At 49.6% G+C, this 20,291-nt stretch overlaps 3 protein-coding genes across 3 annotated transcripts in view; all 3 read left to right on the top strand.

Annotated features, from left to right (window-relative positions):
- Nucleotides 1-4,320: 4,320 nt before the first annotated feature.
- EXOSC2 (exosome component 2) lies at nt 4,321-14,954 on the top strand. Its single transcript, XM_028090520.2, has 9 exons — nt 4,321-4,454; nt 6,191-6,292; nt 7,959-8,004; nt 8,411-8,500; nt 9,521-9,586; nt 10,058-10,126; nt 11,462-11,638; nt 12,239-12,367; nt 13,286-14,954. The coding sequence occupies exons 1-9, from the start codon at nt 4,333-4,335 to the stop codon at nt 13,364-13,366; spliced, it is 882 nt and encodes a 293-aa protein (XP_027946321.1). The 5' UTR covers nt 4,321-4,332; the 3' UTR covers nt 13,367-14,954.
- Nucleotides 14,955-18,213: 3,259 nt separating this feature from the next.
- On the top strand, nt 18,214-19,195 carry LOC148162461 (uncharacterized). The gene has a single exon (XM_088018851.1). The coding sequence runs from the start codon at nt 18,785-18,787 to the stop codon at nt 18,881-18,883; it is 99 nt and encodes a 32-aa protein (XP_087874977.1). The 5' UTR covers nt 18,214-18,784; the 3' UTR covers nt 18,884-19,195.
- A 151-nt stretch (nt 19,196-19,346) lies between these two features.
- The window catches only part of ABL1 (ABL proto-oncogene 1, non-receptor tyrosine kinase), a 142,726-nt gene continuing 141,781 nt past the window's right edge, over nt 19,347-20,291 (top strand). Inside the window, exon 1 of the mRNA XM_028090521.2 lies at nt 19,347-19,648. Within this exon, the coding sequence (XP_027946322.1) occupies nt 19,513-19,648 (136 nt within the window). The 5' untranslated portion in view covers nt 19,347-19,512. The remainder of the gene's footprint in view (nt 19,649-20,291) is intronic.

Genomic DNA, 20,291 nt, shown 5'->3' on the forward strand with positions numbered 1-20,291 from the left:
TCTATGAACAGAGAGAGTTTTACTGCTTTCTTTCCAATCAAGATGCCTTTTCTTTCTTTTTCTCATCTTATTGCGTAGTTCAGGAACTCCAGGAGTGGAGGATTCTAGATAGAGGCCACCGGGTCTGGGTTTGAAACCTTCTCTGCCCTTCACTTGCTGTGTGACCTGAGGCAAGTCAATTAGCATCTCTGTGCCTCAGTTTCCTCAAATGGAAAAGAATGTTGTGAGGATAAAGTGGGATAATATAAATAAATAAAGCATGTGGCTTGCTGCCTGGCACAAAGTTAAGTGTTCAGTAAATGGAAGCTATTGTTAATGCAGGGATGCCTTTGGTGGGTGAGAAGGGCTGTAGCTTCATTTACCACCCACCCCGCTGGGCATTCCCCCAGAGGGCATCTGAGGCAGCGGTCCACCCCCTCTTCTCCTACCCTTTGCTGTATTCATTATCCTTGGATCTCTTGAAATGGAGGAACAGATATCTCAAACTTTCAGCTTCCTTCCCACCTCAGAGCTGGCCTACTGGGATGTATGTCTGTGGCTAGTGGGGAAAGTTCTGGATGGTCGCTGATTAGCACCCATGCCAACTGCTTCCTGCAACGTGGCTGCCTCGTCGAAATCAGACATCTTGCATGTTAGCGTGGGGCTTCAAAGGCAAGTGCTCCAAGAGCCTGTGCCTGCTTGTCTGGTACCTGGCCCAGGTGGGATTAGGGCAGGTGGAGAGTGGCCCAGAGTGAGCCCCCTAAAGGAGGGCCGGTTATTTACTATCTCTAGGAAATGGCTAACCCTGGAAGGGGCCTCAGTTCCAAGCACTGAGACACAATGAACAAAAAGCATAAAGCCCCCGGTTCTTGGAGTACTCGCGTTCTAGTGGAGGAAGTCTGCAATAAATAAGCAAACACACAAGAACATTCAGTGACAAGAAAGGAGACAGGATCAAGTGATAAAAAAGGGACCGAGGATTATTCCAGAGAAGGTGGTCAGGGAAGGCTTCTCTGAGGAGGTGATAGTTGAACTGAGGTCTGTGTGAGAAGCAGCCAGCGCCGCCAAGACCTAGGGGAAGAGAATTCCATGCCAAGAGCTCTCCAAGTACACTGATCTTGGGGTGGCGACCAGAGCCGTGTGTATGGAATGCAGGTGAGACCAGCGCATCTGGCTGCAGTGGAAGGAGTAAGGGGTTGGGTTAGGAGGAGAGCGAGCTCAGAGACGGGGCCAGGCGAAGATGAGTTTGGATTTTATTGTTGGTGTAAAGGGAAGCTGCCAGAAGTGTTCTAACCCGGGAAGTGGTTTAACCTGATGTGTTTTTTTTAAAAGCTCACGCTGGCTGCTGTATGGAGATTGGATGGTAGGAGGGGCAGATGTAGAACCAGCCTGGAGGTGGTGCCCAGGTGAGACATGACTGAGTGGCCTGAGGAAAGTACACAGATGGGAGGTAGATGGATGTGGGGGGAACTGATGAATGTTAGACCTGATAGGCCATTAAAATCACTGAGGGAGTTAAACACATGCTCACAGGCTTCCAAGACCCCACCTTTGTAGCACCTCAATGCCCAAGTTTGGGCTCAGGAATCCATATTCCTTTTTTTTTTTTTTAAGATTTTATTTATTTATTTGACAGACACACACAGAGAGAGAGAGAGAGCGCGCGCACAAGCAGGAGGAGCGGCAGGGTTTCCGCAAAGCAGGGAAGCCCAATTCGGGGCTCGATCCCAGGACCCCAGGGATCATGACCTGAGCCTAAGGCAGACGCTTAACCAACTGAGCCAGCCGGGCGCCCCGAGGCAACCATATTCCTAATAAGCCCCTCTGGGATGTGCACTGTTCCCGGGTGCCCGGTTGCCCGGTGTGGTATGAAGAAGCAAGTCTGTTGCACAGAGAGGAGCTCTGGTGGGGAGTCTGGAGTCTCGGGTGCCAGTTCCAATTGCCGGTCTGTTGTGGGACTCAGAGACCCCAAGGGACCGTCAGGAATAGCAATTCTTACCTCCAAGATGTGCCAAGTGTGAGGAATAAGTAGCATGTGTTTGTAAAGCATTCAGCAAAGGACAAGGCCCTTGAGAAGTGTTTGGTAAATGGTACAGGCTTTGGGGTAAAGCAGGTGCAGTGGGAAGGAACACTGGCCCTGTCACCAAGCACTCTGAATTTTAGTCCTTTTTGGCCCTTAGTTGCTTCCGCTATTAAAAAAAAGTATCTGCAGTGGACTGAATGTGTCTCTCCTAAATTCATGTGTTGAAATCCTAACCCCCAAGTTAATGGTATGAGGAGGTGGGACCTTTGGGAGGTGATTAGTTCACCAGGGTGGAGCCCTTGTAAATGGGATAGTGCCTTATAAAAGACACCCCGGAGACTCCCCTCATCCCTTCTGGGCCATACGAGGAAACAGCGAGAAGTCAGTTGTCTGTGAACCGGGAAGCCAGCTCTCAACAGACACTGAATCCGCCACTATACTTAGACAGTATTCATAATCCCAGTGCTGTGACAGGCCCCTTAAACGTGGGTGCTGCGAGAATGGGAGGGGCGGAGGTTTTGTCCGTCCCTTCTGGGATGATAGTGGATGATGTCAAGAGTACCCTGTTCTTGGTCCAAGGGCACTCCCAGGCCTAGCTCCCTAGCCGGCTGAGTTACCCTGGCTCAAAGGACACCACTGCCCTCTTATGGCGGAGGCCAGACTCAACAGATGGACCCTTCTCACACTTTTGTAGCTCTATCCCCTCCTCCACGCAGTGTCTGACCTGCGGATGCCCCATGGAGCCCTGGAATTTATATCGTTGACTGCCTTGCCGGATTGGCTTTCTTGACAGATGTAGTTGTGAGCTTTGCTTAAAAAGAAATGTTGTCCTTTTGGAGGTTTAGCAAACAACTGGTCTGACTGGATCTTCAGGAGGCAGTGGACCTGATTTACTGAGCATAGTGTGTGAGGCTGATGCAAGTTATTTAATCCTCTTTAGGGTCCCTGTGCATAATCATCAGCTTCAATTCCCTGAGGTTGAAACGCAGTTTGTTGTGGATGCTATAAATCACAAAGGGCAAGGGGGAGGGAGAGGGTAGTGGGAGGCAGGGAGAAGGGAGGGGGGAAATGCTCCTATTAAATAGGATGTGGAGGGGGCACCTGGGTGGCTCAGTCGGTTAAGTGTCTGCCTTCTGCTCAGGTCATGATCTTGGGGTCCTGGGATTGCGCCCCACATCAGGCTTTCGGCTCAGCGGCCTGTCTGCTTCTCCCTCTCCCTCTGTGATCTCTCTCGCTTTTGCTCTCTCTCAGATAAATAAATAAAATATTTTTAAAAAGTAAACTGGACATGGGGATAAAGCTACATATACATCTGTCTGTCCACCATTGAATCCTTTGAACAGCTCCTGGCACACAGAGAGTGCTCAATTTGTTGTATGAGTAAATATAAGCCCATATCTTTGTATTATGTGTGCACCTGCCCTCCCTACAAAATAGGCCTGCTTTGCAAGGTTTGCATATTCTCTTAGGCAGTTTTATCTCTATTTTTATTTTTTTTAAAGATTTATTGATTTATTTTGAGAGATTGAGAATGAGAGAGAGAGAGAGAGAGAGCGAGCACATGAGAGGGGGGAGGGTCAGAGGGAGAAGCAGACTCCCCGCCGAGCAGGGAGCCCGATGCGGGACCCGATCCCGGGACTCCAGGATCATGACCTGAGCCGAAGGCAGTCGCTTAACTGACTGAGCCACCCAGGCGCCCAGGCAGTTTTATTTTTAAGTTAGAGTAAATCAGCTCATTCAAAAGAAGTTATTAAGAAAGAACAGAATCAGCATCTGGAACACTGTTTGGGGGTAGAGGTGGTTGGTTGGTGCTGAGCCAGCACCCATGAGGAGGCAGTAAAGTAGAATACTGGGGCTACCAGGAACAGTATGAAAAGGGCCTCTTTTTTCTTTCCAACTAGTGTTTTGTGTAGATCCCACCTCCCCAACCTCCTGAGCTCTCTCATCCCAAAGAATCACATTTTAGCAACTTAGAGTTGGAAGGAAATTCATAGGCCCATTTCTCAATGATCTCTAACTCTGGTAAACCATAAATGGGATGATGATTACGAGACATTTTTGGTAAAAAATCAAACGCCACGCAACCTGAGATTTCGTTATTTCACAGGTGCAGCCTTACCAATAGTAAAAATGGCAACTTGGCTCCCTCATTCCCTTCATGTTAGCCAAATGGTTGCCAGTAGTCAACATGGCCGCCAGACTGTGCGTTCCCATTGGCGACTGCTCTGAGGCCCGCCCTGCCCCGCCCCTCCGTGCGAAGGCCGGGAACTGCCGAGTCGGATGTCGCGGTTCCCGGCCGGACTGCGCCTGCGCCATTCTGTGGCGCCAAGATGGCGATGGAGATGAGGCTTCCCGTGGCTCGCAAGCCTCTTAGCGAGAGCATGGGCCGCGATACTAAAAAACATCTGGTGGTTCCGGGGGACACGATCACCACGGACACGGGATTCATGCGGTACGTGGGGACTTGGGGACTCGGGGCCCCAAAGGGCGGCGGCTGCGCTGTGCACGTGGCCTCTGTTCCCTTGTATCTAAGTACCCGCGGGACGCAGGGCACAGCTGAGCATCCCAGCTCCCTTGTTTCCGAGTCCTCGGGCTTCTTATTCTATGCACCTTGTGTGTCCCCGTCTGCGTTTGCCTCAGTCCTTGGAAATCCTTCCCTCCTAACCTCTGGTGTCAAAGACTCCTGGGTTCTCTGCCTCCGGCCCTAATCTCTGAGCCTTCCTCGCCTTTTTCGTTGGAGACCTGAAAAACTGGGGAGGGTTCGGAGCAGGGGCCTCTTTCCAGTTTTCAGATGAGGGGACAGTGGGCATTCCTGACGTGGCCTCTTCTCTCGGCGACATCTCTTAGCCAGATGCTCGGTTTTGAAATCAGTAATTGTTTGGGCTTAGGGCATGCACAATATATTGTGCTGCATGCACCCAAATCTACATTTTGAATCTGAAGGCAGTACAATACGTGTAGTTAAGAGAGCAGACTCTTGAGCCAGACAGTTAGGGTTTCAGCCCCGCGCCATCCCATACTATAAGTTGTATTTCCTCTCCAAGGTCAGTTTCCTCATCTGTAAGATAGTAGTAATAACACTAACTATTTGGTAGGGAAATGAGAGTTAAATGAGGAAATAATTAAGAAAAGAAGCGGGGTGCCTGGGTGGCTCACTCGGTTAAGCGTCTGACTCCTGATTTTAGCTCAGGTGTGATCTCAGGGTCCTGCGATCGAGCCCATGCAACACCCCCCCCCCCCCCCCCGCCCCCGCCGACAGGCTTCATGCTGGGTGTGGAGCCTGCTGGGATTTTCTCCCTCTCTGCCTCTCCCCCTCCTCTTTCTTTCTCTTAAAAAAAAAAAAAAAAAGAACAGAAGCAAAACTCACCATTGTATCACTGTCATAGATAAACACTAGTAGTATTTCAGCCTTTTGGTGGTGGGGGGGTACAGCATTTATAATATTGCTCTTTAACTTTTTAGCTCGAGGTTATTGGGTCCTAAGGAATCTTAAGTGTCAGTCCTTCATGAATTCAGCATACATTTGTATTACGTGCGGTTGGAGTACAACTGTGATCAAAGTAGGGAAATCTCTGTCGCGGTGGAGTTTATATTTCAACAGGGAGAGGCAGATAATAAACAGTAAGCACAACAAACAAGTTAGTATGTTTGGTGATCAATTCAGTGGGGAAAATGCAAAGTTGAGCAGGGTAAGTGGAATGTGGTTGGGCATACGGTGGGGGTGGTGGCAGCAGGGTGGGTGACTGTTTTTAAATGGGGTAATCAAGGTAGGCCTGATGCAGAAAGTGACATTTGAGTAGACTCGAGTAAGACAAGGGGAGATGTCTATGCAGCTCTCCCAAGGAGTGTTCGGGGCACAGAGAAAAGCCAGGCTTTAAAGCAGGAGGAGCCTGTTAGGAATATATTGTTCTTGAAGGGAGAGGTCATCTCAAGAATTACCCTTGTAGGGCGCCTGGGTGGCTCAGTTGGTTAGGCGACTACCTTCGGCTCAGGTCTTGATCCTGGAGTCCCGGGATCGAGTCCCGCATCGGGCTCCCTGCTCGGCAGGGAGTCTGCTTCTCCCTCTGACCCTCTTCCCTCTCATGCTCTCTATCTCTCATTGTCTCTCTCTCAAATAAATACATAAAATCTTTAAAAAAAAAAAAAAAGAATTACCCTTGTATCCTTTGTACCCTACTCTCAAAACAGGGGCCATGGAACTTACATGGGGGAAGAGAAGCTCATTGCATCTGTGGCTGGCTCAGTGGAGAGGGTAAACAAGTTGATCTGTGTGAAAGCTTTGAAAACCAGGTGAGAACAAAAGGTGTGTATTCTCTTTCTTGTGTCATTCATGTTATCCAGCCAGGAACATACCCCCCGCCTGCTTTATCATTCAGTAGGTCTGCGATTCTGAACATGACTATAGAAAGGGTATAGGTGACTATAGGTAAGTGTGGGCTTCAAAGGTTTCCTCACATTACTCGACCTCTCCAAACTTTGGCTACCTCCTCTGCAAAAGGAGGGTAATAGCATGATCCATCTTGTAGGATTTTCGTTAGAATTCATTGAAACGGGACATGTAAAGTACTTAGCACGGGGCCTGCTACCTAGAAGGGCTCAGTAAAGGTTAGCCCCAGAAAGGAAGCCGGTGGGGCTGGAACAGAGTGAGCAAGGGGGAGTGTAGGGGCCGATGCAGGTAGAGAGCCGAGGTGGGCAGCCTGCCTTGATAAGCATTTTGTCTTCCACTTTATGTAGTCTAGGCCACCCCTGGAAGGGGTGGAGCAGAGGAGGGACATGATCTGCCTTCTGTCTTAATATCACTGGCTGCTGGGAGAGATTGAGGGGGAACAGAGGCAGGCTTAGGGAGACTTAATGGACTGTTTTCATCATCTAAAATAACGGTGGCTTGGACTAAGGGAGCAGTAGAAGTGGGGAGTAATGGCTGATTCTGCATACATTTTGTGTTCTGAGTTTTTTGTTTTGTTTTGTTTTTCACGTGAGGGTGTTGGATTTTGTATTCTTTGGGCTTCTCCATATATAGGACCATGTCTGTGAATCGAGATAGTTTTACTTCTTCCTTTCCCAATTTGGATGCCTTTTATTTCTGTGTATATTTCGAAGGTAGAGCCAGTAGGATCAGCTGCTGGACTTGTCCCGGAGTGAGAGAGAGAGAGAGAAATCAAGCGTTCCTCCAAGGACTCCCAAGATTTTTGGCTTGAGCAACTGGAGGAATGGTGTTGCCATTTACTGAGACCCTGCTGGCTGGGAGAGGACCAGTTTGTGATGGGGGCTGGGGAGGGAGCTGCTGGAAAGCTTTTCTTTAGGTTGGTGACATTTGGAAATGCCTAATAGTCATGTAAATAGAGATACTAGGTAGCCAGCAGTTGACTAGAGTCTGGAATTCAGGGGAATTGGCATAGTCATCAGTGGTACTTAAAGCCATTAGGTTGGATGAGCTCAGCAAGAGGTGAGGGTGGGCCGACAGAAGAGGTCCAGGGCTGGAGCCTTCAGCATGGAAGACATAATGATTAGAATTGGGATAAGGAACTAGCACAGGGGCCGGAGTTGAGCACCCCGTGGGTGGGGGAGACTGTGAGTGCACTGGATTGTGTGGGGTCCTGTCTCAGTCTCCTCCTCCTCCTTTGCTGATGCAGGAGCCACCTGTGTTCCAGAGCCCCCCAGGAAATACTCCATGGTTATCAGTGTCATGTAATTAACAGAATAGGGGTTTCAGGCTTAAGGAACTACTTGGAATAAATGGTTTGTCCGAGAATAGTTAATGGAGACTTTATACATGTAGGAATGTTTGAAGTTCTCGGTTCTTGGAAATAAGTCGGAAGAGCATAGTTAGGTGAATTTACCATACTTCAGCATGGTGCCTAATCCAGGCCCTCATCCTGTTGAACTGAAATCTCCAGTGGTGCTTAGTCTTGTAATAAGGTCTGTTCACTGATGGATGACCTGTTTTATCTTTCAGATATAATGGTGAAGTAGGAGACATTGTGGTGGGGAGAATCACAGAGGTAAAGTAGATATCATGTTGGTTTTTACAAAGTAAAAGCAAGCTGGTGATTGAATGAATGGGATAGTCATTGTATTGTCGTTATGCAAATGGGGCGTTCATTGCATTTAACTCTTATGTGCCCCCCCCTTGAAGAGATTTTATTTTTTTCTTTGAAAGAGCACAAGTGGGGTTGGGGAGGGGCAGAAGGAGAGGGAGAGACAGACTCCCTGCTGAGCACGGAGCCCCATGGGGCTTCATCCCAGGACCTGAGCCTAAGGCACACAGTTAACCGACTGAGCCACCCAGGTGCCCCTTATGTGCCCTTTGATGTAAACAGTTGGCTTGTTGTATTGGGGATTATTGGTCACTGACGATGTGAGCTCTTGCCCCTGGAGTCAGTGTCCAACTGTGAAATTTCTCTGTAGGTTCAACAGAAGAGGTGGAAGGTGGAGACCAACTCTAGGCTGGATTCAGTCTTGCTTCTGTCATCCATGAATCTTCCTGGAGGAGAGCTGGTAAGGGTCTCCAGGCTGGTACTGTAGAATTTGCTAGCGAAAGTTCTGGGGTCTGTTGCTCCAGTGGAGAACTCTGCTTTATGCTGAGGTTGCCTCTTTTACTCTTGTTTCTCTGCTGTGAGGTTTGCTGCCTGGATGTACACGTAGGCTTTTCACTTGGTCCGGGCCTCCCAACATAAGCAGGAGTTGGTATGTGATAGGATCTGGAATGGCCATGGGGTGTGATCCCAAAAGAGAGTTGGAAGAGAAGCTCTCAGATGCTTGGTGCTCATTTCCCTTTTCTGGGTGTATCAGCCTTGCACAGTGATGGTGTCCCTTGAAAAGTTGTGTTCAGATTAGCTTTTTGTCAGTTGAATGGCGTTTGGTTATCCCAGACAACTGCAATGCCTAAGGGGCGGCCTTTCGTAAAACGCCGTGGTTTACCTGCAGTCCGGCATGTATGTACGGAGAGGCTCACTGCTAGGTTCTCTGGAGAATGCAAGATAGAGGAGGCTTGGCTGAGTTCCTGAAAGTGCACAGATTAGCAGGGGAAGGGAGATAACTGATCTAAATACCTGACAGTCGAAGAATAAGCAAGCGTGTGATTGTACAGAAGGAGTGAGTGAGTTCACTGGGAGATGCTTATAGGAAAGGGGCGTTAGAGTGGATCTCTGAAGAATGGATGGAATTTCACAGGGAATCTGAGAGCACCGGAAATGTGTGAGTAAAGATAAGAGTCAAGCCATAGGTAGTCTGGCCCTGCTGCAGCAGGGAGGCCTGCCACGGACGGTGATTGTGGACGAGGCTGGGCACGATTGGGAGGGCTTTCAGCAGCACGTAAGGAGTTGGAAAACAGTCCAGAGAAAGGAGGGGGAGAGGGGGAGCTGTGGGAAGGCCTGTACGAGGGACAGTGGTGGCGGTCGCTCTGGTGTTCCTTGAGTGACCCTGCTTACCTACTCTGGTGTCTGAATACTGTGGCTGGTTCCAGAGATCTTTCGGTAGGCTCCGACTTAAGTCACGTCATCGCTTTGTGTATTTCAGAGGAGAAGATCTGCAGAAGACGAGCTGGCCATGAGAGGTTTCTTGCAGGAAGGGGATCTTATCAGTGTATCCTGCACCTTGGATTACAGCATCTCAATGCTCTATACGGAGCTGGGGAATGGGGCTTTGATCATACGTCTCCGCCTGGAGACACGTAGTCCAGGCAGGGATCTGGGTCCCAGATCAAGCGTCCCGGGCCCTGCCGCAGCCTTCCTCCATCTGCTTAACCCAGCCGAACTCTCCAGCCCTGGTTCAGACGTGCTGCCTCAGTAATTTTTTGCGGTTTTGTCACTTACGGTGGCCCGTGCTTTAAGCGAGACTCAGATTTCCTGATGCAGGGAGTAGAAAAGGTGTTGTTCATATCAAGATATTCGTGAGAACCAAGGGGGAGAGGTTAGGTCACGGTGCTGTCCTCCGGGTCTGTCAGGCTGCGAGTGGGACCGTTGGGGATGGGAGGAGAGGAAGGAGAGGTGGGGCCAGGGCCCCAGGGAAGGCAGGTGCCGTGAGAGTGTTTGTTCCTTTATGCACCCTGGCCAGGCGGAGGTGCAGGCAGTGTTCTCTGACGGAGCTGTCTCTCTGCACACAAGGAGTCTGAAGTACGGCAAAGTAAGTTGGGCTCCTGCTTTTCCTGGATACAGACTGAGACTGCAGATCCATTTCTGAATCCCCAGTGCTCTCTGGAATTCGGCCCTAAAGAGCCCCAGAAGTTAAGCAGGACAGGCTGGTGTTCCCAGAGCGGCTGGTTCACGTGGTCGTGGGTCAGTAGCATCGTTACTGACAACAACTCCTGTTCTCTTACTGAGGAGATTGTTGCGGCAGGAGAGCTCCTGTGACCGGGGGCCCCGTGGCCCTGCTGGCTCGGCTCGCTCCCGGGGGCGCTGCCGCTTTGTACTGGGGCCAGGCCTGAGAGGCTCTACTAGGAGCAAAGGGAGGTCATACTGAAACCCGATGGCCTTGGCTCTAGACAAATGTCCAGTCAATAAACTGGGTGTCATTACTAGGAGACACTGGTTTGCCACTTGAGCCTTTAAATGAAATGTCACTGATTGTACGAAGTTATGTTATTGAGGCTCTTACTGTTTTAACGATAGCATACTTTTTTCTTTTAAAGATTCACTTGTTTTAGCAAGAGAGAGTGCACGTGAGCAGGGGGAGGGGCCGAGGGAGAGAAGCAGACTCCCCGCTGAGCGGGGAGCCCACATGGGCTTGATTCCACAAACCTGAGATCATGACCCGAGCCGAAACCAAGAGCCAGGGGCCCCACGCCAGCATAGTTTCTCCTAAAACAGATTATGATTTATTAGTCTCTTGGCTTTATCTGGCGGAACCTTCTCATTTCCTGAGTGGCACCGAAGCCCGTTCCCTTGTGGAGTGGCTCCAGTCAGCCGTGCTTGCAGCCTTGGGGGAGGACCACGGCTACACTCTGTGGGTGCTGACCTTCCCGGGCCTGGCTGCTGCAGACCCTCCCTCCGCGGGATGGGAACTTGGGGCTGACCCCCCCACCACCGGGGATGGATTTGCACCCAGCCCTCGGCCACTCCCCTTGCCCAGCGGCACGCACGTCCGGGCAGGGTAGGTGGCTGGGATCCAGGTGGAACAGAATGGTGTACCTGGGCCCACAAGAGGCTCGGGCTCATGTCCTCATTAGCGCCAGCGTGCCTGACTGCCAGCGCACCAACCCCAGGTTCAAATATAATGATAAGAATGGGAGAGAATGAGAGAAGAGTATTGAAAGTCACCTTCTCTTGGGGTGTGTCAACATCCTCCGTGTCCAGAAGTGTCCTCTGGGAGTAATTACCCTGTGTGTACACACACGTGACTGTAGTCATTGACAGGAGTGGCCCGGACTCCACCGTAACAAGGATGTGTATCTTGTGCTCTGCTTTTCACGCGCTTCACTCAGGACCCTCCAGTGACTTCATTTATGCTGTATTTCTTTAGCTAGGCCAGGGGGTGTTGGTCCAGGTTTCCCCCTCCCTCGTCAAACGGCAGAAGACTCACTTCCATGATTTGCCCTGTGGGGCCTCAGTGATTCTTGGTAGCAACGGCTTCGTCTGGATCTACCCCACACCCGAACACAAAGAAGAGGACGCGGGGGGCTTCACTGCAAACCTGGAGGTGTGTAAACACCGCGGCTGCCGTTGGGGCAGACTGGCGCTCAGTCTTGGCTGTGCTTCTGGGCCGGGTGGAGCTGGCTGTTTCAGTTTTTAAAACTTTTTTACTTTTTAAAGATTTATTTATTTGCGAGAGCGCGCGTGAGCAGGGGCGGGAGGGGGAGAGGGAGCAAAGCACATGCCACGCTGAGCGCAGAGCCCAACTCGGGGCTCGATCCCACAACCCTGAGATCATGACCTGAACCGAAACCAAGTTGGACGCTTAACCCACTTAGCCACCCAGGCGCCCCAAGAGCTGCCTGGTTTTAAACCGTGTGACTGCTGTGGTCTGAGGGAATTCGAGTCGCCCTTGAGGCGTCTTCATGAACATCGTCTTGCCTTCTTTTCTGAAGGAAAAGGAGCGGGAACTGGTTTGATCCCCGTTGGCAGGATGGCAGGTTGCAGGGTTACGGCAGCTGAGGAGCCTTACTAATCTCCCTTGGAGTTAGCAGTTGATTGGCTTGGAGTCTCGGAGTGATAGGGTCCAAGTCATAAATGATTTCTGTGCTTTGCCGTGACTGTTCCCTGACTTCGGTTCTGTGTTTCCCTCTGCCTCCGCTGGCAGCCCGTCTCCCTCGCCGACCGAGAGGTGATCTCCCGGCTCCGGAACTGCATCGTCTCGCTGGTCACCCAGAGGATGATGCTGTATGACACCAGCATCCTGTATTGCTACGAGGCATCCCTTCCACACCAGGTACTTGCTCCAGCCACGCCTTCCCTCTTCCTCATCCAGCTGTTAAGTGGAGGGTGTGTCGTCTGCTCCAGCGCTTCCTCTGGGATCGCAAGCACATCTCCCAGTAGCTTTACCATGTCCAGCGGTGGGAACTGGTCTGCTGGACAGCCCTACCGAGTGTTGATAGAGCTTTCCCCAAATACTTGTAATATCCTCGGTGTCTAGTGTCAATCAAAGGATTTGGGGGGATGGAGGTGCTGGGGAGGACTAGTTTACAACAGCAACTCTCTGGACTTCATCTTCCCATCCCAAATTTTAGCTTTATCTTTTTAGTGAATGCCAAGAATTATGTCTTTGTTCCGGACAGCTGTATACGGGAGAATCTTGATGGTTCGTTAAGCTGGTTCTGGGAGATCGTATCTTGCAATACTTAGCCTCCAATCAAGGAATATAGAGGGGCGCCTGGATAGCTCAGTTGGTTGAGCTTCTGACTCTTGATTTTGGCTCAGGTTGTGATTTTGGAATCATGGGATTGAGCCCCGTGTCGGGCTCTGTGCTCAGCGCAGAGTCTGCTTGGAATTCTCTCTCCCTCTCTCTCTGGCCCTTCCCCCCGCTCATGTGTTCGCTCTCGTTCTTTAAAATAAATTTTAGGGGCGCCTGGGTGGCTCAGTCGTTAACCGTCTGCCTTCAGCTCAGGTCATGATCCCGGGGTCCTGGGATTGAGCGCCGCATTGGGCTCCCTGCTCCTCCCTCTCCTGCTCCCCGCTGCTTGTGCGTGTGCGCATACTCTATCAAATAAATACAATCTTAAATTAAATCTTAAAGAAAGATGAAAGGAATATAGAAAGTTTATGGTAACCACGCTTGGTTTCTACGTTCGGATGTCTGCTTATGGTTGGTTTCTTTTCTGAACAAATACCTTTTTCTTTTCTTCTTTAGATCAAAGACCTCTTAAAGCCAGAAATAATGGAGGAAGTAGTTATGGAAACGCGCCAGAGGCTTTTAGAACAGGTGGGGTGAGGAGAGACATCTGAAGGACAGGACGGTCTGTACCTGACCGGAGCAGTTCTGGAAAGTGAAGAATCTGATTTGTGGTCCCATGTGTGGCTCTGTGGAGAACTGACACTCATCACCTGACCTGTATCGGGCTACCTCTGGCCCAAAGACCTGCTTTCTCCTGTTTGAGGGCAGAGCCTGGGGAAGTGCTGCTGGCCCCTTTGGTTGCCTGCAGAGACCGGTGCTACGGGTAGTTTCAGGCCTTTATTTTTTTTTTATTTTTATTATTATTATCTTTTTTTTTTTTTTTTTTTTTTTTTTTTTTAGTTTCAAGACTTCAGACGCACAGTGTTTCAGCCAAATGGACTCCCATTCTGGAATAATATGGAGAATCTTTTTCTTCTGCTCACCATCAATTCACAATTTCACATGAAATCGCCCCTACAAAAAACATAGCCTCCCTGACCCGCAAATTGCCTGTTTTGGCCTCTGTTCCCACTTCTGCAGCGCAAGTAGGATATTGAAGAATATAGTTAGGAACTTTTTTTTTTGAGAGAGAAAGCGTGCTTGTGCAGGGGTGGGGGAGCGCGGATCTTAAGCAGGCTCCACATCCAGCGCAGAGCCAGTGCAGGGCTCAGTCTCATGACCCTGAGATTATGATCTGAGCTGAAACCAAGAGCCTGGACGCTTACCCCACTGAGCCACCCAGGTGCCTGTATAGTTAGTAACATTAACCCAACAGTCAAATGGAAGAATAAAGTTAACCAGGCAGCCTTTGCTTGGTTGGAATCTTATTTCCCACTGCATGTTCCTTCTAGAGGTAAATGCGAGTATATCTACACGAGACTGCCATAATCTGTCCTGCCTTTAAGGGTGATTTGTCAGAAGCTGACTTACTGATAATAGAATGAATGTTCAGGGTGCTCCGAGGGACATGAAAAGAGTAAGAGAAATGCACATGGGTAAAGAAAAGCTGTTTTCCTCCTATGAAGTAGTAATGCATTAACTTTAGAATAATTCAGAGTTGGGACACCTGGGTGGCGCAGTCGTTAAGCGTCTGCCTTCGCCTCAGGTCGAGTCCCACATTGGGCTCGTTGCTCAGTGAGGAGCCTGCTTCTCCCTCTCCCTCTGCTGCTCCCCCTGCTTGTGCTCTCTCTCTCTCTCTCTCTCTCTCTGACAAATAAATAAATAAAAATCTTAAAAAATTCAGGGTTAAAAACAGGAGGTTGAAGTTCTCACTGAGGAATGCTAGAATTCCCATGCATTGGTTTTCCTAATGACTGTCTAAAAATGGTACTCTCATTCAGGTTTGGGGAAACATTTTTTTAAAGGCAGTCTATGAAGTGCTATCTTATTTCACAATACATGAACTATTTTTTATATATTTATAAATGTGGCTTTAACATCCCTGTTTCTGTCCCCGTGTCCTGTGTAATACTTGGGAGCAGAGTACAGTTGAAGGAGGGCTTAGCAGATATAAAATCTGACGGAGGCCTTAACTGCTCTCTGCTGTCATCTGGTAAAATGTAAACCTTGGACGGTTTCAGTGGTAGTGACTTTGAACACTGCATTTGACAGTTTTTAAATACAGCTCGGCTCTTTGTTACTGGTAGATTTCCTGTCCTTACAACATTACTCAAGAGCTATCATTTTACAGACAGCTGAATATTCCATAGGCTGTGGGGCAACTTTAGATTTGCTCACTTGGCATGTTTTTGGAACACATGCCAAGGCTGTATGTCTCTTGAGAGCAGGGAATGGAGAGGGTGGAAGCCGAAGTCCCTGATTTGGTTTAGTTTTGACTGGGATCATTTGTAAGCTCTCTGAAAGTTTGTTCTCGCTTGGTCTGGTCTCCCAAGCTGCCAGCCTTATGCTGCTCATTCAGTATGGCCTGAATGGCAATCAATCAATTACCTGCCCAATGGGAATGATACAAAGAACAATCTGAAAGCACCTCTTGGGGATGATCTCTCCATGGCCCACTAGAGGGCGTTCATGTCGAGTGTTAATTCCAGTGGGTGTTCTGTAAAAAATGGAGTAAGGGGGAATTCTTACACTGGTGCTGAATCCCTGTAGCAACTTGTGATTGCTTTGCTCTAGAAAAGTGAGGACAAAGTTAGACTGAGCGAGAATACGTGAACCTAAAGGGATTTATTCAACATTTGGTAACATTGATTTCTGACCGTCAGGCATTTCCTGAGCTCTGCATTTTAATTTTTAAGTCCTCGAAGGTATCATTCTACAGTGTTATACAGGAAGTAAAAGAGTATAGTGCATCTCTAGAAGATATTGTAGTCTAGGCTTGGGATTCACCTAAAATGAGAGGATGGTGAGTGGAAAGTGGAGATTGGGGATGCATCTTTAGATCAGGTGCAGGTGGCCTCTCACACTGTCCCCTAAAGCATCATCTCAGTCCTTGGAAGACCAAACAAGATCTAGTTTGATAGCAGATAGGACCTCCACTTAGAAATGAAAGTGGTTCAGAGAAAAGTGACTTGATTAAGCTCCTGAGCTTAACTATGAATCAGGAGTAGGCTTAAGCATTAGAGAGGTATCCTATAGCAACCCTTTAGAGAATGGGTTGGACTACTGGTGAAAGAATGTGGGTCCAAAAATTTTATTTCCAGCATTGAGACCAGTCCTTTGGGTTGTTACTGTTTTGCTCATCGCTTCTCCCTCTATGTATGCTCCTCAGGACAGGGATGATATCCCCACCCCCTCTTGTATACCAGCACCTAGAGCAGCCCTCGGCACATGGGCTCAATAAATGTTGAATTAGTTGTAGAGATGCATATTAGAGTTCTGATCCAATTGCCCAATTTTAAGCTAAACCAGAGAACTGTGATGCACAGGAAATGATTAAAGCATGAATAGAAAGACACCAACATCTCCCAAGAAAAATCAGGACAAGATCGTGTGTGAATAAAGGGGAACAAGGGTGTTGAACGTTTGAAGAGTGAAGTATATCATTCGTATCAAGTCAGGACTAAGTTTGCCAGCCAAGTTTGTGAGGGAGCAAAGCTAAACCAACATCTGAATTTGTAAGTTTGAGTTCTAAATTTGGGTACAAGTTTTCATATGCTTCACATTCAGTACCTCCACATGACTATTCTCGAAGCTGCTATCTACAAAATCACTACCATTTCCCCATCCAGCAGAAATATTCCTAAAATATGTAACAATATAACTGGATTACAACACCTATAATGTGGCCGTGGTTCTCCCCTAATACCAGCAGCAACTTCTGAAAAAATCAGCTGTCCAACGTGGCTGAAAAATCAGTGGTCTAACATGGTCAACAGTAACAATGAACATGCAGTGGAAAAGCATGGGCTTTGCAGCAAGTTCAACCTGGGCTCAAGTGGTGACTTTGTCACATACTAGGCAAGTGACCTTGATTAAGTTACGTCTCAATCTTTCCTCAGCTGTATAATGGGGAATAATATTACACGCCTCACTGGGCTACAGTGAGGATTAAATTAGATAATGTAGCTTACGGCGCCTGGGTGGCTCAGTTGGTTAAGCGACTGCCTTCGGCTCAGGTCATGATCCTGGAGTCCCGGGATCGAGTCCCACATCGGGCTACCTGCTCAGCAGGGAGTCTGCTTCTCCCTCTGACCCTCTTCCCTCTCGTGCTCTCTCTCATTCTCTCTCTCTCAAATAAATAAAATCTTTAAAAAAATCCTAAAAGAAAAAAGATAATGTAGCTTATGAAAAGCATAACACAGTTAAGTAGTGTAGAGTAGGCGCTGGGATGAGTGGATCTCTAGCAATGGGTATATCCCAGTCAGGTGCACTGCTCTGGGGATACACAGAGGGTGAAGACAAAGGGGCCGGGCTGCTTTTTAGCTGCAGGAGATGGGTCACAAGTGTGGGTTTCGTGTGTCTGGATCATTGGTTAGGCCTGCTAACCCAACGATCTGCATTTTCTCGGCTAACAAGATGTTTTCATTGCGAATGCATGTATATCCGTGAAATGAGGTCGTTTCCTCTTAAAGGCTCTTCCTAGCTCAGACATCTATGATTGCGCCAGGCTTAGCCTCCGAGGGGTGCTTTGCACATGCCGTTTCTTTAATGAGTGAGCCTCCGGATAACCCAGAGAAACAATGAATTCGTTAGCAATACGTCAGATGTTTTCCAGTCATTTATTTTTCGCTAGTTCTAATATTTACGCTTCTTGGGGAAAAGGTGAGAATTTGGGGAGGGAGGATAAGGCACCGAATACCTTGGTTTCCCAGAAGCGAGCCAAATTTTCTTCCCTAAAGAGGCTTAAGGAAGTAATCCAGCTCCGGTTCTGAGACGATCCAATCCGCAGTTTTCCCCTGGCTTTGGCTCCTCGCCGGGCTCACTCCCCGCGCAGGAGAGACATTGGCCAGCCCTACGCGAGGCCGGCGAGAGTCCACCGTCTCCCAGGAGGGCGGGACCGAAGCTCAGGAGCTGGGAGCAGAGGGCAAGAAGTCTCGGGTGCGCGCGTGCAGGGGCGGGCGCCGCGAGACTACAACTCCCGGCATGCCCTGCGGCTTGCGCCGAATGCGGTTGGCTGGGAACTCTAGCCTCGCTGCCTTCACTGGCCAATGGGACGCAGGAGAGAGACCTGACCCGGATTCTCAGGGACCAATGGCCGTACAGGGGAGGCGGGGGCTGCCTTACCACTCACCTTGAGCTCGGAAAAACCACATTTAAAAAAAGGTCGTGCGGGGCCAAGTTCCGGCGGGCAGGGAGACCAGAGGCAGAGGGCGCGGCGGCGTCCCCGAGAGCGGCGCCGGGAGGGCCCGGGTCCCCGCGAGGCGCGCGCCGGACGTCGCCGGGGGGCGGGGTCAGGGGCGGGGCCTGGCCTCGTTGTGGAGCGGCTCCTAATCCATCATGGCGGCCGCGGGGGTCGGTGTCCGTCCCTGAGCAGCGCTGGAGCCGGAGCCGGTTCCCGGGTCCTGCGGCTGAGGAGCCCCTCCACTGTCCACGGCCCCCACCTGCGGGGGGAGGCTGGGTCTCGCGGCGGAGTTCCGGGGATGTGACTGCCTGGCGGCGGCGGCTGTAGCAACGTCCGGAGCCGGGGAAGAGGGTGTCTCGGGCAGAGACCCCTGGCCTCGGGGCAGCTGAGGCGGCCGGGCCTCCCCTCTCCGCCCGCCTCCCGCCTTCCCGGTCCGCGAGGGTCTTTCGTCCCGTACAGCCCTGCCCCGGCTCTGGGACACTGGGGGTGGTCTCTGTTTCCCCCAGACCTGGGACACCCCGTTTCCTGAGGCGTGGAGGAGCGACGCCCCCGAGTAAGCCGCCCGTGCCCCGCCCCGGCAGCCTCCCCCGTACCCCCGGTCCGCCCCTCGCTCCCTCTCCCGGCCTCCAGTTTGGCCACGGAGCCCCCCCATTCATATTCCCTCTCTGCTGTCAAGTGGCCTCCCCTTCCCCCCAGGTTGCTCCCTAGAGCCTCCAATGCCCTGACTTCTTCCAATGTCACCTACGGTTCCCTTAGTCTCAGCCCAAACAAAAACTTTAATGCAAAGGAAAAGTCTGGACTGGTTTCACAGGCCTTTTAAAAAGCGGACTTAAAAGTTGCTGGCAGTGCATTCCTTCTCGTCAGAGTCGAGGGCAAGCTCTCGCTGAAGTCTGGGTGACCCGTGTCCTTTTCCGGAGCGCACGGTAGAGAAGCAGGAGCGGCAGCTAGTTGGGCAGGAAATTTGTCGGAAGATGAAGAAACTAAGATAGGGGGTGGGTGACTTCCACAGGAAAAAAGTTCTGGAGAAGCATCCAGAGACGATCAACATTTCCTTTATGTTGTGGGAATCGAAATGACTTTAGTGTTACTGACCCTTTTACAGCATCCCTGTGAATGTTTGTTTTTTTTCTTGAAAAGACAGAAACTTACTCAGCCAATAAAAGACACTTAAACTCAAGAAACTTTTGGGTAGCACTGCAATTACATTACTTCAAACTGATAAACTGCAGAAGTAATCGGAACTCCTGTTTACATATGTCAACCTAAAAACTCTGCTTCCTTTTTTTTTTTTTTTTTTTTTTTTTTTTTACGGAAGATGTCTTTTTGTGATTGACCTCAATTACTGACTTGTGGAGATTCGGTGAATGTGAAATCCCAAATATATACTGTTTCCTTCTAAGCCCACTGACCATTCTGGAAGATCTTGAACCCTCTTCTGGAAAGGGGTGCCTATCATTGCTTTATGGGGCAGCAGCCTGGAAAAGTTCTTGGGGACCAGAGAAGGCCAAGTTTGCCTGCCCTGCACTTTATCAAAGGAGCAGGGAAGAAGGAATCATCAAGGCATGGGGGTCCACACTGCAATGTTTTTGTGGAACATGGTGAGTGCTGTTCAAGCTTTCTGGTCATATTTTTCCTTATGTATCAGCTTAGGAATGCATAAGGGACTTTTGAACAACGGCGTTTGTGTCCAGCTGTACTTGAAACTTGTGTTACTATAGTTTTCTCTTAGTTTGTGGTGGAACTTTCTTTGGATAAGAAGTTATTTGGGGACTCTGGCTGGCTTTATTCAAAATCTCTTTGAGTTGTTTATTTCTTGCCTAATTCCCCTTCTAACTCACTGTTGACCTTAGATAAGCCATTTTACTCTTCCAGTTTCCTGAGGAGATTGGACTTAAGTGGTTTCTCAGGATCAGAGTCCATGATCCTGCTCTAAACCTTAGGCTTGGGTTATATCCGAGGTACATGGATCCTTTACTGCTTTATCCACGGGGAGCTTTTATCATATCCTCAAGAGTGCTTGTGTTGCCCAAAAGGTTAAGAACCACAGATCCTAGTTGACACTAATATCCTTGACCTTTTCAGTCATAAGTCGGACTTAAAAATATGCACTTTGGAGCTACGTGGGAAAAATTGAGTGGGGAAGCGGTGTCCCTTGTGAATTGAGGATCTTTCCCCCCGCCCCCCCCGGCCCCGCCTGGTTATTTTACCTGACACAGGAGTAATCGTTTCCCAGGGATGGAT

This window comes from Eumetopias jubatus, unplaced genomic scaffold, assembly GCF_037043125.1.
Source record: "Eumetopias jubatus isolate StellerSeaLion01/CBP00866 unplaced genomic scaffold, mEumJub1_p1.0 scaffold_15, whole genome shotgun sequence".
Classification (NCBI taxonomy): Eukaryota; Metazoa; Chordata; class Mammalia; order Carnivora; family Otariidae; genus Eumetopias; species Eumetopias jubatus.

Coding starts and splice junctions, on each gene's coding strand:
- EXOSC2 (XM_028090520.2), top strand. CDS start 4,333: ATGGCGATGGAGATGAGGCTTCCCGTGGCTCGCAAGCCTCTTAGCGAG. Junction 8,501..9,520: donor ATCTTCCTGGAGGAGAGCTG/GTAAGGGTCTCC, acceptor TGTGTATTTCAG/AGGAGAAGATCTGCAGAAGA. Junction 12,368..13,285: donor AGGCATCCCTTCCACACCAG/GTACTTGCTCCA, acceptor TTTCTTCTTTAG/ATCAAAGACCTCTTAAAGCC.
- LOC148162461 (XM_088018851.1), top strand. CDS start 18,785: ATGTCACCTACGGTTCCCTTAGTCTCAGCCCAAACAAAAACTTTAATG.